This window comes from Leucopleurus acutus (assembly GCF_964270905.1).
Source record: "Leucopleurus acutus genome assembly, chromosome: 19".
NCBI lineage: Eukaryota > Metazoa > Chordata > Mammalia > Artiodactyla > Delphinidae > Leucopleurus > Leucopleurus acutus.
In genome coordinates this window covers 50,755,821-50,769,903 of record NC_139161.1, presented here as the reverse complement: position 1 = coordinate 50,769,903, position 14,083 = coordinate 50,755,821, and the positions used below count along the sequence as shown (strand labels likewise).

The window sequence follows — 14,083 nt, the reverse complement described above, 5'->3', positions numbered from 1 at the left end:
CTTTAGTCACCCATTCTGGGATTGCCCAAGCCTGTCTCCGAGTGGGGCCGGCCGGAAGGACAACGCTTCCCAGAATTCCCTACGATCTGATGCGACCAGCACCCAGGAACTACAACTCCCAGGATTCTGCACGCGCCCCGGGGGCGGGGCCTTCTGGCGGCGACTCCCGCGAAAAGGAGATGGCAGAGGGGTCAGGGTCTCGGCGTCGCTCGCTGTATAAACTGGTGGGCTCGCCGCCTTGGAAAGAGGCTTTCAGGCAGGTGAGTGTGGCGTTTGGAAAGCCTTGGCCGGGCTGTCGTCACTCCCCTAGTCCGTCCCGGCAACCGCTCTCCTCCGTGCTTTTCTCTCAGCCCCGCCGGGTGAAGCAGGTGTCCGTGGAGGTGGACCTGGAACCCGAGCCTCTCGCCTGTAGGTCCGGGCCTCGGCCACCGCCCGGCCACTTCCTGGAGTTTCTGTTCCTCTGGGTGTGGCATTGCCCGGGCCGGGCCGGGCCCAGGAAGCCTTCCTTTTGGACTCGGGTTTGCTTTCCGTGTGAAGTGTGATCGCGACCGCACCGCTACATCTCTACGGTGGCACCACCATCACCCGCTGATGTCGGGTTGGTGGACACCAGAGAGGCACCTTGTACACTCACCGCAAGCGAGAGAGACGTTATGTCTATTCCACAGAGGAATAGAATAGACATTATTTCTAATCCCGGAAATTATTTCTCTTCCTATTCCAAACTATTTCTTCTGAGCCTCCGTCACTAAGTCTTAGCAGGGTTGTAGCCTACGGTCAGTTCTGACCTATCCTGAGCTCAGTCTGGTTCCTGTAAGTACTATAGCCTGTCTTTCCAGTAATCTCTGAAGTAGTGGATATATCCCAGGAAAATAATCTGATGCTAGAAATGACTGTCGACAGCACGATTTCTCAATCCTGGTTCTTGACATTTTGAAGACGATAGTTCTTTGTTGTGGGGTGCTGTTCTAGGATTGTAGAATGTTTAGCAGCCTCCCTGGCCTCTACTTACTAGATGTCAATAATCCTACAGCTAGAGCTGTGACAACCAAAAATGTCTCCAGTCATTGCCACATGTCCCCTAGGGGACAAGATTGCCTGAGTTGAGAAACATCGTACAGGATGGCGGCTACCAGCATCATATCGAGAGTAGCAAGAATTAGGAAGCGGGACTTCCTGGTGGCGCAGTGGTTAAGAATCTGCCTGCCACTGCAGGGGACATGGGTTCAAGCCCTGGTCCTGGAAGATCCCACATGCCACAGAGCAGCTAAGCCCGTGGACCACAACTACTGAGCACACGTGCCACAACTACTGAAGCCCATGTGCCTAGAGCCCATGCTCTGCAACAAGAGAAGCCACCACAATGGGAAGCCCATGCACCGCAACGAAGAGTAGCCTCCGCTCACCACAACTAGAGAAAGCCAGTGTGCAGCAATGAAGACCCAATGCAGCCAAAAATAAATAAATTAAATAAATACATTTATTTAAAAACAAAACACAAAAAAAAGAATTAGGAAGCAACCTAAGTGTCCTGTTAGCACAGTGGATGCTGCGCTATTATCACCCAACCATTAAGCAAGCTAGCATTAAAGATAGACTATGAAATATGTCAATCTGGAAATACGTGACCCAAGCATTGTAATTTCACCCATCTACACGTGGATAAGGGCTGGAGAGGAAGGTGCCAAAATGACAATAGTTGGGATTAGAGTTGAAATTTTGTGTGTATAAAATTCCTTTAATGTTTTAACAACTAATCTAAGAGGTGTTTTTTGTTTGTTTGTTTTTGACGGAATTGCCTTTTCTGCCCCCTCACCTCTTTCTCCTTCTTTGAAGGGATGCCTGGAGAGAATGAGAAACAGCCGGGACAGGCTCCTAAACAAATATCGCCAGGCTGGAGGCAATATGTCAGGAGGAGCTCAGAACACCTTTCTAGTGCAGGAGGTGATGGAAGAAGAGTGGAATGCTTTGCAGTCGGCGGAGAGCCGGCCAGAGGCCTTGGCTCAGGTCAGGCTGGGATATGTATTTTTAGCACCAAGGATGCCAGTGTCCTCTCTCTGCCTATTTCCCCAAGTCCTCTAAACCCATCCACCCTCCAGCCCCCGATCAGGATTCTAACGGCCTTTCACCCAGGTTCTTCTCCCTTTAACGTTAGACTCTTCTAGATTAATTAATGGTTCATAAATACTGGGCTGTCGACCTGCTGCATCATTGCATCATAATCACTTCTGAAACTGAAAAGAAAGAAATTTCACTCATTGGCTGCCCCCCTGGAGCTTTTGATTCAGTAGGCCTGAGCCAGGAATCTCCCTTTTTAAAAAGGTCTCCAGGAACTTTCTTGTTCTAATCTCAGGCAGGGTTAGGAACTGGGTGTGGATAGGAGACCATTTACCATGTATCAGGAAGAGCACTGGATTGGAAGTCAGTAGTTCTGGAATTCTGATCCTGGTTTTGCTGTTGACTCTTAACTCTGCCTCTTTGAGCTTCGGTTTTCCCATTTGTAAGATGAAGAAGATAATGCTGTCGGTATTGTGAGGACAGTATAAGAAACATGTGGGAAACTGCTCTGAGAACATCAAGGCTCTCTGTAATAAAGGGGCGTTATTTGGTGCCTTCTACGTGTCCTACATTGTGCCAAATGTCTGAGTTACATAATCACAATGAGTGCGCACAATAACCCTCTCAGGTGGGTTTTATTCCCACTTTACAGAGGCCTGAAGTGAGGTTGACAGAGGTTAGGAAGTTTCTAATGGTCACAGAGCTTTAGCAGAGCCATATACTTAGCTGCTACCCTATACTGTCTCCCCCAAATGTGGTACCATTATTTTGTCACCGGCTGGTTTCATCATCTGTTGATGCCCTTCTCAGCATGGCCACATTACCGCATTGTCGGCACATTCTACAGAAGGACTGGGTTGATTTCCTCAGTTAAATCTGTGTTCTTCAAGCCAGCCTCCAAGTGTGAATCATTGTGGGTCTTGCCAGCTGATCATAACTTCAAACCTCTGCTGACCCTACTTTCTCTTGCAGTTGGAGGAGCCGCTGGACCTGGCCGTGCTGGAGGAAATCCAACAGGAGCTGATTGATCAAGGTGAAGTCTAAGAATAGTTCTTCCTGCCTATACCTCTAGCTGCTCTAATGCTGATGCTTTTTTCTGAACAGAATGTTTTTAACTCATTATTTCCATCTTCAGTCGAGTGTCTAGAAGTCTCTGTTTTTCCTCTAAGGTCTTGGCTGTCTGTCTTCCCAATAATAATAGTCATTGTGTCCAGGCCTTGTGCTCAGACCTCTCCTTCCATGCTATGGTTCTCTCCTTATGATGCCCCTACCAGGTAGCGTGAGACAGAAGAGAGTGGTGTCTAACACAGGTTGCACAGCTGGTGGTGGAGTTGGGAAGTAAAGTCAGTGTTGTGAATCCAGTTCCCGTGTCTATTCTATGCGACAGTACCTCTCTGTTAATAGATTAGTAGTAATCCTGTCACCTTACAGGATAGTGCATGATCAGATCTCTTGCGCTACCTAATTTAAGTACCTTCTCTTGTATCTTTTCTTTACTGACTCCCCAGGGTCTTGTGAGCGTCCCCTTCCTGCGGAATCATAGCACCACAGAGTGCATAAGTTAGCACCTTATATAATTAAGTCATTTATCTCACATAGCCCTATCTTGATTAGGCTTAGTTTTTATCATCTGTTAGAGATAACAGACTTGACTCTGTAAAACTACAAAACTATTTGTAGGCTTAAATAATATGTGTAGACTTCGAGCAGTGCCTGGCATATAGGAAGTTTTCAATACACAATAGCTATTATCTTGAGGACGCAAGAGCATGAACTCTTGGCCTAGACTGCTAAGATTCACTTCTCAGCTTTACCACTTTAACTTGTGTGGCGCCGGGCAAAGCACTTAATCTCCCTGTGCCTGTTTCTCCATCTTTAAAATAAGGAAGTAGTAGTGAAGAAGTTAATATATATAAAGAACTTAAAACAGCATTTGACACATAGTGCTATGCAAACGTTAGTTATTATGATTGGTGTGTTGACTCCAGTTAGACTGTATATTCCTTGATTTTAATTTTTTTCTTTTTGATTGATTTTCTCTTTACCCTCGCCTGCAAAACCTATCTTAGTGGTGAAACACAGGACTCACTAAATATTTCTCTTGGGGTATATTTAATTTAAAAACCTGCAGTGATAAGAATTTGCTGTGTTCCGCCATACTCAGTCCTAAGGAGCCCTCCAGAATAGAGGTTGGCAAACTTTCTATGAGGGGCCAGATAGTAAACATTCAGGCTATTGCAGCTACTTAGTTCTGCTGTTGTAGTGTGAAAACAGCTATAGCCTACACATAAACCAAATGAGCGTGGCTGTTCCATTACAACTTTACTTAAAAAATGGAAGGTGGGGGACTTCCCTGGCGGTCCAGTGGTTAAGACGCCACGCTTCCACTGCAGGGGCACGGGTTCAATCCCTGGTCGGGAAACTAAGATCCTGCATGCCCTGTGACATGGCCAAAAATGTTTTAAAAATTAAAAACGTTAGGTGGGCTGGAATGGCCTGTGGGCTGTGGTTTGCTGACCCCTGCTCCGAAGCCTAGATGGTGAGCTCATCAAGAGCAGGGACCAGCCTTCTTCATCTTTGTACCCCAGGCCTACTAAGTACTAGGGCTTGTTGCATGTTTGCTACACACGTTCTGAACAACACAGAGCCTGAGTCTGTGGACACTGGCGAACATCTCACCTTAGACTCAGCCAGGTGGGCCTGGCGTCCGAAGCCGTCAGCGTCCGCGTTCTCCAGCCGCCCCTGGGACCCTGCCACTCTTCATCTCTGCCCCTGTGGCCTCTGGAGATGGGTGTGAAAGTTGTCTCTTTGTCTCTTAGCGTCATCACTTCACAAGGAGAGGACAGACAGGAGGGGAAAGATCCAACAAGATGAAGCCTGAGCAGTAAATATCTAGTGATTGGTAGTGTGATTTTGCCCGCATTTTTCTCTTGTGTGGATGGTGCCTTTGAAAGTGAAGCTTAGCACTCAGGACAGGGCGACCCAGGTGACGTGCGGTGAAACACGCCAGCTGTCCTTTGCCTTGCAGAACAGTCCATCATCAGTGAGTACGAGAAGAGCTTGCAGTTTGATGAAAAGTGTCTCAGCGTCATGCTGGCTGAGTGGGAAGCAAACTCCCTCATCTGTCCTGTGTGTGCAAAGTAAGAGTTTTCACAACCTTTTCAGCATTATTTGTTCCCACCCCACACTCCAAGGTGAGTGGAATTTCCCCCCAAATCTATTATCTGGGAAGGTTGGGGGATCCAGGTCTGCTGGCCGTAATGCTCTGGGATCCCAATTCTGCTTCCAGGTACAATCTGAGAATAGCAAGCGGTGTGGTCATGTGTCAGTGTGGCCTGTACATCCCATCTCATGTGAGTGTTCCTCACACAGATCGTGTCACCTCTGCACACACCTCTTCCCAACTTCATGTTCAGTTCACACTGGTAGCTTGCAGTCATCCATGGTGAGAATACAGACAGCATATCTGTGAGGTACTTATTAATGTACCGCTGCTTAAGAGCTTTATAGAAAGCCCAGTTTAGAACTGGAAACACTTGTATCTGATTTACATAAAAATTTTCCATATACGAAGACACAGCTGTATTCAGAATTTTAAGTGTCAGTGGTCTTAAAATATAGGAGCCCTCTTATCTGACATGATGTGGCTAAAAGTCTGCCAGTTCGTTGAAGTGGTAAGTTATACAAATGAAACATTTTATAGGAAGTTTTAAACTTACACTTATTTGCCGGTCCTTGAGCGAGGCTCTGCTGATTGGAGAGCTGAGGTTTTTTTGTTTTTTTAATAAACTGCTCTTAAAGTGCATAGTCTAGCATTACCTGTTTTGTTTCTGTAAGTGCATCAAGAAGCTGAGTGCACTTCAGGATTTTTCCTCCCCATCTTTTACCTAATTCAACACCTTTTTTTTTTAGGGACTCATCTTTTTGACTGTTCCTTCAATATTCCACTTATCACAAAAACATAACTTTGTTTCATTCTCTTATTTCATTGGTTTACATAGTAGATGATTAAGTCAGTCAGTTACAATGGCAAGTTCAGTTAGCACAGAGGTAGGACCAAGCAGCACTGGCTCTTGGTTAAGGATACACTTGGCTGGTAGAGGCAGAAACACAGGGAGGCTGGGAAGCCTCCCAGCCCTGGACGCTCCTGGTGCGGTGAGCATCAGTGAGCGCTGGTCCATCTGGAGAGCGCTGGTCCATCTGGAGAGGCGGTCAGATGGACGTTATTTAAGAGATCCTCTCAGCATGATCCTGAGCGTTTCTAAAGGTCTGAGGAATCAGGCCATCACAGCAAGCCAGTTACAGGATGGTGTGAGGAATCGGGATTTTTCAGCCTGTTGACTATGAGACGACTGAGGTTAGCTTGTAGTTTAACTTTTCTGTTTTTCAGTCTCCAGAGGTGACAGAGCAAAAGTTTCGCGCCTGTTTAGAAGACAGCGTGAATGAGCACAGTGCGTGTTGTCCCCACACGCCGGCATTTTCCGTCACTGAAGGAACAGAGGAAAAGCCCAGTCTTCTCATGAGCTGTCTGGTACGCCTCCCACAGGACCCAGTGGTAAAAGCGGGTCGGTGGTTGGTTTTATTCCCACCCTGGTAGAAATAGCTTACAAAGAGGTAAATGTTTAAAAATGCAGTTTATTCTCTGAGGAACTTTACTTGCATAGAAAAGTGAAGTCACTTCAGTTAAAAAGGCCAGTCATTCCCCGAAAGGGGAGAGACAGAGGCAGCCCAGCTCGTGGAAGGAGCAGCATAAATGTCATTACTGGTTGCAACTTTTACCCACATATTGAGATTGCTTCTGTAACTGGAATATAATTTAAGCTAACTTTTTTCTATTTAAATTCAGGCTTGTGATACTTGGGCTGTGATCCTCTAGAGCCAACCCTGATGCACACGATCTACTGGGTTGGAAACAAGTTCTGTCTTGAGAAGAGGCCTTGTAAATACAAATCTTTCATTTGTAACTTATTTTGTATTAAAACGTTTCACAGTTTTCTCTGCTTTGTGTTTCGTAATGCAGGTTGAAAGGGAAGGAGTAGAAATAGAAAAGACCAGTCACCTTGGAGATTTTATTGTCCATCATTTTGTTATACAAAAATCTAGAAACAACAGGTTTGTAGAGAATAAATGGTAAATCAGTGGCAACAGAAATAAGTTAATATTGAATTACTTTCCATGATACTGGGATGAAAACCATGTCAAAGCACGTGGGTCTGGCTTCACTGGCCAATGCCTGCCGTAAAATTAAGGTGTTTGGCAGCTCGTCTTCTCTATTGGCTTTTGACAAAACCTTTGAGGTCTTCGAGAAACGTAATGTACTCCTGGTGCTCCAAGGCTGTGCTGAGCTCTACCAACTCATCAGCGAAAGTGTTGTCCACCCCTCGGTCCGCAAGGAAATCCATTAGGTGGTCGTATAAGCCCTAAAAGGAGAAACATTGGTTAAAAAAAAAAAAAAAAGGCGGCGGCACCCGAGACACTTATTAAGATGCTTCTTTGTGTGGCCTTGGACTAGACCCTCCCCTGCAAGGCCCAAGGGCACCATCACCTTATCGAGCACTCACCCAGTCCAGGGAATCTGTGCTGAGCGTGTAATTCGTGTCCTTCCAGTCAGAATCGCCAGTTGACTGAAAGCTCACTTCCTTGATGGAGAAAATGTCACTCTGGTCCTCCTCTTCTTGTCCAATCTGACAAGAGACAATATTTGGGGAAAACTGAAAGTTTTCCCAGGACAAGCCAGACTCGTGCAAAGAAAAGGGACTATTTATAGCTTGAAACTCAGATTTTAACCTTGCTCCCTCACCACCCCCACCCCAGTCTTCCCAGTTTTGCTGGTCTAAGCTAGAAAATGTTAGTATCAGCTAAATGGGACCAGGAAGGTCCCCGGAGGCCCTCCTTGTCCCCAGGGCTGCCAGCACTCCACTCTACATACCTCATCTTCTGGAAAGTGACAGTCCAGCACAAGGGCTTTGTTGCTACCATCCTTTACAACTTCAACCACAAAATTGGGAGTGGACGTCAATTCAGGCTGGGGAAACAAGAACGAGTCAGTAAATGTCTCTGTTGGCAGGGGTCTGGACCGAAGGTCTCAGTTCAGGGGGTCTGATGGCCACTGCCACGCTATGGTGTTCCCAAATAAGGAGCCTAGGATCTTTTAACACAGTATTAAAGCCATGTACCAGCTTGTTCAGACAGACTGGGCTGAACCCACCCTGTGGATCCTTTCTAGAGTTGTAGACTATGTTTTGGATGGCAGAGCATCATATATTTAGTACAGCATTTCACTTCTATTAGCCACGCTACTTGTTTAAAGAACATACAAGGTTACATATTAGAACCTAATACGTACTAGGTTCTAACCTAATTCTACAAGGTTAGAATCAGGAAATCTGAACTCCAGCCCCAGCGAGAGTGCCAATTAACTCAATCTTCCTGGGCCTTTTTCTACATCCATACACTACAAAGCTGGCCCAAAGCTCCAAAATCCCTTCCCAGCTGTTTTGGGATCTGCCTCTATTACAGCCCAGGACCGGAGGCTGGTGCCTCTGGCTAAAGCACAGCAACCCCCCCTTTGAGGGTGAGCCAGCCAGTGTGTGTGTTGGGGGCGGGGCGGTCCTAGTGCTGGGCCAGCACTCCAGGGAGCTGAGCTGGGTCGTGAGACAATACCATGCCAACCCAGCCAGAAAGCCTGGGGACCCTGTGGCCCTCACACTGGCTGGTTTCTAGGCTGGGCACACTGCTTCCTAAAATGTCTGAAGACTGAGCACCATCCAGGTCCAAGCAAGAAGGGCAGCACCTTAAGGCGAAGTCTCTGACGCCCCTGCCTGGGACATGTGAGAGCACTCCTCACTTGGAAACGCTCCAAATGATAATTTCCCTCCTGATCATGGGAAGGGTTAAGACAGTTTCAATTCCTCTCTATTAAGTGAACACAGGGCAAATTATAAAGCCTAAGCCTAAAGGTAACAATTTACTTCGCCCCTGGGAAAAAAAAGGGGCCACACAGTCTGGTGCTCTACAAGGAAAGGCCCAAGGATGGCTGTCCTTTGCCTTCTCTCCTAGTGCTAAGAGAATTTAAACAAAACAAAAACCAATGCTCCTTCTGCAAGCCCCCAGAACAGCCCGTGGGAAGGCGGCGGCACAGGCTGGTCACAGTGTTACAGACTTGCCTCCTGTTCTTCAACCTTCTGCCCTTCAGAGGGCCCCTCCTCCCCATCATATGCGGGTGGGATGCTGTTGTTAATGTTGAAAGTGACGGTGACCCTAGAAAGGCAAGAGAAAACACAACAGAGGATGTCCTCTTAACTGAGGAGTAGATACTGAGGCTTGCTACAGTTAAAAATGCTGCTGAAACAATGCACCTCTGATCTGCAGAACTTCCAAAATGCGGGTGCCTGCATCCCACCCACAGATAGATTCAGCAGGTCTGAAGTGGGCCTACTACGTGTTGGCTGCTGGAAGTCAATTAGGCACTTGTTCCTCAGCCAAATACAGTCATGTGTGGGCTCCTGTCACCAGGCCGGCATCCAGGGCTCACTGCCAACCTGTGTCCACTGGCCACCTCCTGGCCACAGCCAACTGACACTGCCACCCTCGTCTTTCCAGGGCACCTTCCAGTGCTGAGCAGCTGAGAATCTGGGGGCAGGGGGCAGAAGGCTCCTTTAAAAGCTTTTCTCCATTAGAAGAAAATCTGCCCGAGAGGAAGGGATGAAGGAGCGCTGGAGGGCTGTGGCATCAGCTGAGGACGGAGAGCAGCCCTGGCCCCATGGAGGGGGGCCTCACAAAGAGCAACACTTGCTGGGGAGCTCCCTGGTGGTCTGGTGGTTAGGACTCAGCGCTTTCCCTGCCGTGGCCTGGGTTCAATCCCTGGATGGGGAACTAGGATCCTGCAAGACATGGCACTGCCAAAAAAATAAAAGAACATGCTGCAGGACAGGCTCATTCCTCAGAGCAGTTGTGGGAAGTTTTATAATCACAAAGCAGGCCACAAACACCAACTAATGACGATCTTCAGTTGCAAGAACCTTCACCTGACATATCACGTTCCAAAATTTGAATCTAAAGTTGAGAGATCTGGAACGAGCACTGCTGGGTTGCAGACAACAGTGCACTGTAGCCACTCCCCTCTGGAGCTGTGCTAACTGGCTGCCTTGCCGGTTTGAGGTTTGAGGTTCAGCCACAAAATCTGTCTAATCTGCAACAGTGTGGACCAAGCTGACGCCTGGGCACAGAAATGCAGTTATGTTCATTAGAACATTACTTATAATGGCCCCAAACTGCCTATGACTTACCCCAGGAAAGTGGTTTAGGTCACGTTACAGAATACATGATTGACCTATGAAGGGAAAAACACTACACCACCAAAACAAAACAAAAAACCCAGAACCCTACTTCACAGCATATACAAAAATTCACTCAAAGTAGATCACAAACAGCTTACGCAGGTCAAAGTCTTCCCATCTTTCTCATGGTGACCCTTACTACACGGCAACCCCACCCTTATCTTGCTTTCTCAACTATAAACAGAGTAGGAGCTTTGTTTTCCTCAGCCAGAGCCTGTAGTATAGTAAGTCAGCGTTGCAAATCTGAGATTCTGTCGGTGCTGTCAGAATTTCTGAATTTGCGTGCATAGATTTAGGCAAGGCATAGCCTCCCTCACCAGCAAGGGTTTAGTGACTGACGCCTCTACTGGTCCAGTAGGCTCCCAGCGACTTGGCTTCGGTGCTACTTGCTTACCATCTCCGTATTAACTACCACAGCATATAAGTGTGCAGTGAATGAACGACCTGGAGCTTACGAAATTATCCAAATGCATCCTACGATCTCTCGGAAACCACATGTCTGTTAAGTACCTGCCTTAACTAAAGGCTGTTGTGGATAAGTCAGGGCAGGTCCTGCAGGGTCATGGATTTGGTTCCCTGGAGTCCATAGGCCCCTGGTACTTACCTTTCTCCAGCAACTTTCTGCACTAATTTGGCTTCTGTCCCATTCACTTCCAGCTCCCAACCTCCAGACATCTTGGGAAGAGACTTATACTTCTGTATCTTCTTTTCCTCCTTAATCTCATCATTGAGAAATTCAACAAAAGCTTTGTCCCCTATAATGGAAATAAGTTACAGAAAGAGCCAATCAGTCTAAAACGTAAAATGACCCAGGTTACTACAACCAGAGACCTGTATTTGGGCTGTTTCTAATACTTCTGCTATTAACGGTGGCTCTGGGAACTTAACCCAGCTCATATCCATTAAGCCTCAGTTTCCGCATCTGTAAAAATGCCGTAAGCTATCAGTGGGAAGCTGAGCTCGCATTCTGGTAAAGTGATTCCCAACAATGAACTCCTTACCACGTTTCAAAATAAAGAAAGAAAAATTCGCCATTACCCTCTTTCACTTGCCAACAGACAACACCACGCTACTCCCAACCGCGACCTTGGGCTTTCGCAAAGTTCCATTTTCGAGAGACTGAGAATAGAGTCGGCCTCCAGGGCTTTACAGCATCTCTCCCGCAGAGTAAAACAGAGGTGGGGGAAGACGGGAAACGCGATCACGCGTGGGTTTAACCCGCTGGTCGCCGATCAGTGGGAGCATGTTCTGGACTTCAGGGGCGGTTCCGGGCTGTCCACGCGTGGTCTACACTTCCTCGTCCCGGACTCCCCACCCCACCCAGGCCCTGGCCCCTCAAGCCGCCGGCCCACGTGCACGAGTCTTACCTTCGGTGTGCAGTCCGCCGCAGCCGCAGCCACAGCCGCAGGGCCCCCAAGGCCGCAGGAGAGCGGGCAACTGCACCGACCCCGCGCGCACGCTCAGCAGCCCAAAGGGCCGGGCGCACGGCCTAGACGCGGGCTGCAGCAGCGGCAGGGAGGGCGCGGCGGCGCGGATGCCAGCGACAGCGGTGCCCAGGACGCGGGGCACGCAGCGCAGCAGCGGCAGCATTTCTGCAGCGGAGGCAGAGGCGGCGGCGGACACGTGCGGATACGAAAGACAACTCTCGGCAAGAGCGACGACTCTTCGCCACTGCGCCCTCTAGATCTAGGGCCGCCGCCGGAAGTTCCGCCCCCTCCCCGGGAAGTGCTTCCGCGCCGCCGCTTTGCAGACTGAAGGCACAGCGGGCGGGAATGCGCCCTCTGCTGGTGGCCTCCCGGGGAGGCCTGGAATCCGATTCCTGAACTTCTTTAGCTGAGTTGGCTTGAGTCTGGTGTCCCAGGCTTGCTGTTTAATTGGCCAAAATCCGTTCTCTCCAGTGGCTGCTTACACTCTCCAAATTTCCATCTACTGTTCTCAAGCACGGCCAGGCTTTCTATGACTTCGTGGAATGCACTCTTGCCACCACCAACTCCCAAAGACCAGCCTCCGGGATCACCTCCCATAAGAGGCCTTCCTGGAACTTCCTCCTCTCTTCCCTGAAAAACAGACTCATGCCTGTGCGACCCGGTCCCTGTGCTTCATTCTTTTCTCAGCAGAAACCTCCTGGCACTGCTGGCTTACCTGGCAGCTGACCCTCACCCCCACCAGACCCGGAGCTCCTAAAGGCAAGAGCCCTGGTTAATTCCTGCAACCCTCCAACCTTACACCCAGGTTCTGATGGGACATTATTTTTCTGGGAGCAAGAAGCCACAGCTTACATTAAATTTAGGTTAAGAACTAATGTTCCTACCTTACTAGGACACATAAGATATATAAGGTAGCAAGAAAGTAAGTCTTCCCAAATCAAGTGGCAAAGATAAGATATACTTAACATATTCTAAACAGCATTCTGTGAATAAGGGAAAGGAGACCCAAGAAAGAAGCCTCACACATGTACAAGATTCACTTTTAATGGACTTGATAGTCATGTGCAAATCTGAGCATTATATACAAGAGCCAGTGCTTCTTTAGAGCTATCTCTGTTTGAACAAGAACAGACTCTCAAAATACAACATAAACCTGAACCAACTAGTTTTTTTTTGCTGCAAGTTATAATATTCTGATCAAATAAAATATAATAAAATTCTTGCTTCCCCACAGGTGCAGTGTTTCCTTCTATGCACAAGGAATGGTATCTTAGATGCCTGGCCACAGTTCTAAGCATTTCTTCACAGCTGGATTAAATGGATTTATGCATCACAGTACATAATCCGTCTTATCCACAGAGCAAAAACCTGTCTCCATTCTGGCATCTCTTTACCAAAGGTTTTTACCAAGAACTGGGTGTTGGCAGTTCTTAGATCTATGCTGCTCTGGGGGTTTCACACTCCATGATTACTAGAAGCAGAAGACAAACATCTGAGGCATGTGATCTGCTTGGAGTGCATCTATTTACATGAAGCTGCTCAAGGGAGCTAGTGATTCACCTAGATATGGATTTCACAGGTTGGAAAAAAGGTGGCACACCACTGGACATTGTAGGATTGAAAAGAGTAGCTCAAGGTTAGATTGCAACATCACTGTGAAACATTTAACTTCCTTAAGAAAGTTTAAAGTGTACTTATCTATCCCCTGCAGCTCAATGTAAACAACCATGTATTTCTTTGTAGTAATACGGAGAGTCAGACCGGCTTTTCCAATCTGATTTAATCCCTGAGCAGCTATGTTAAAAGTTAACTTTTTAAAAAGCCCAATAAAAAACTACTGTATGAAAACTCTACCAGAATGTTAGTGACAAACATATTTCTGTACAGAAACATAGACGCTATTTACCCCTTATTCCTGCTCAGAAAAAATATACATTTCCTGAAACGGTTCAGGTACTTGAGCTGGACATAAATGATTAAAAGCTAAATTTTACTTGCCCCAGAGAATACCTCTATATAATTTGCTGAGGAACATAATAAATTACCCCACTCCTAATTTTTTACCAGCAGGATGAACGTTTTATTAAAAATACAATATTTTCTTTTACCAATACATTTTGAACATTTTATTAAAAATTGTATTTTCTTTTACCAATACCTTTTGAACCCTAAACATCCTAGGCCTCTATTAAGTAAAGGAATAACCAAAACACTGCACATGTGTGTTCTGACCAATTAAGCACAATAAAAGGGCTAAAT

At 47.2% G+C, this 14,083-nt stretch overlaps 2 protein-coding genes across 3 annotated transcripts; one reads left to right on the top strand and one right to left on the bottom strand.

Moving 5' to 3' along the window:
• The first annotated feature begins 60 nt into the window (after window positions 1–60).
• RPAIN (RPA interacting protein) lies at window positions 61–7,008 on the top strand. 2 transcript variants are annotated; one of them, XM_082860198.1, is made up of 7 exons: window positions 61–260; window positions 1,837–2,007; window positions 3,031–3,091; window positions 5,087–5,198; window positions 5,348–5,411; window positions 6,449–6,589; window positions 6,905–7,008. In XM_082860198.1, the coding sequence occupies exons 1-7, from the start codon at window positions 90–92 to the stop codon at window positions 6,932–6,934; spliced, it is 750 nt and encodes a 249-aa protein (XP_082716324.1). In that variant the 5' UTR covers window positions 61–89; the 3' UTR covers window positions 6,935–7,008. The 2 variants fall into 2 exon arrangements, 1 of the variants encoding a protein (XP_082716324.1); XR_014326937.1 differs by lacking the exons at window positions 6,449–6,589; window positions 6,905–7,008 and having other exon boundaries at window positions 5,087–5,252; window positions 5,348–5,404.
• A 104-nt stretch (window positions 7,009–7,112) lies between these two features.
• On the bottom strand, window positions 7,113–12,085 carry C1QBP (complement C1q binding protein). Its single transcript, XM_082860196.1, has 6 exons — window positions 11,765–12,085; window positions 11,002–11,152; window positions 9,225–9,318; window positions 7,988–8,083; window positions 7,620–7,742; window positions 7,113–7,478 (listed from the first exon to the last, which is right to left on the bottom strand). The coding sequence occupies exons 1-6, from the start codon at window positions 11,985–11,987 to the stop codon at window positions 7,329–7,331; spliced, it is 837 nt and encodes a 278-aa protein (XP_082716322.1). The 5' UTR covers window positions 11,988–12,085; the 3' UTR covers window positions 7,113–7,328.
• Between the last annotated feature and the right edge of the window lie 1,998 nt (window positions 12,086–14,083).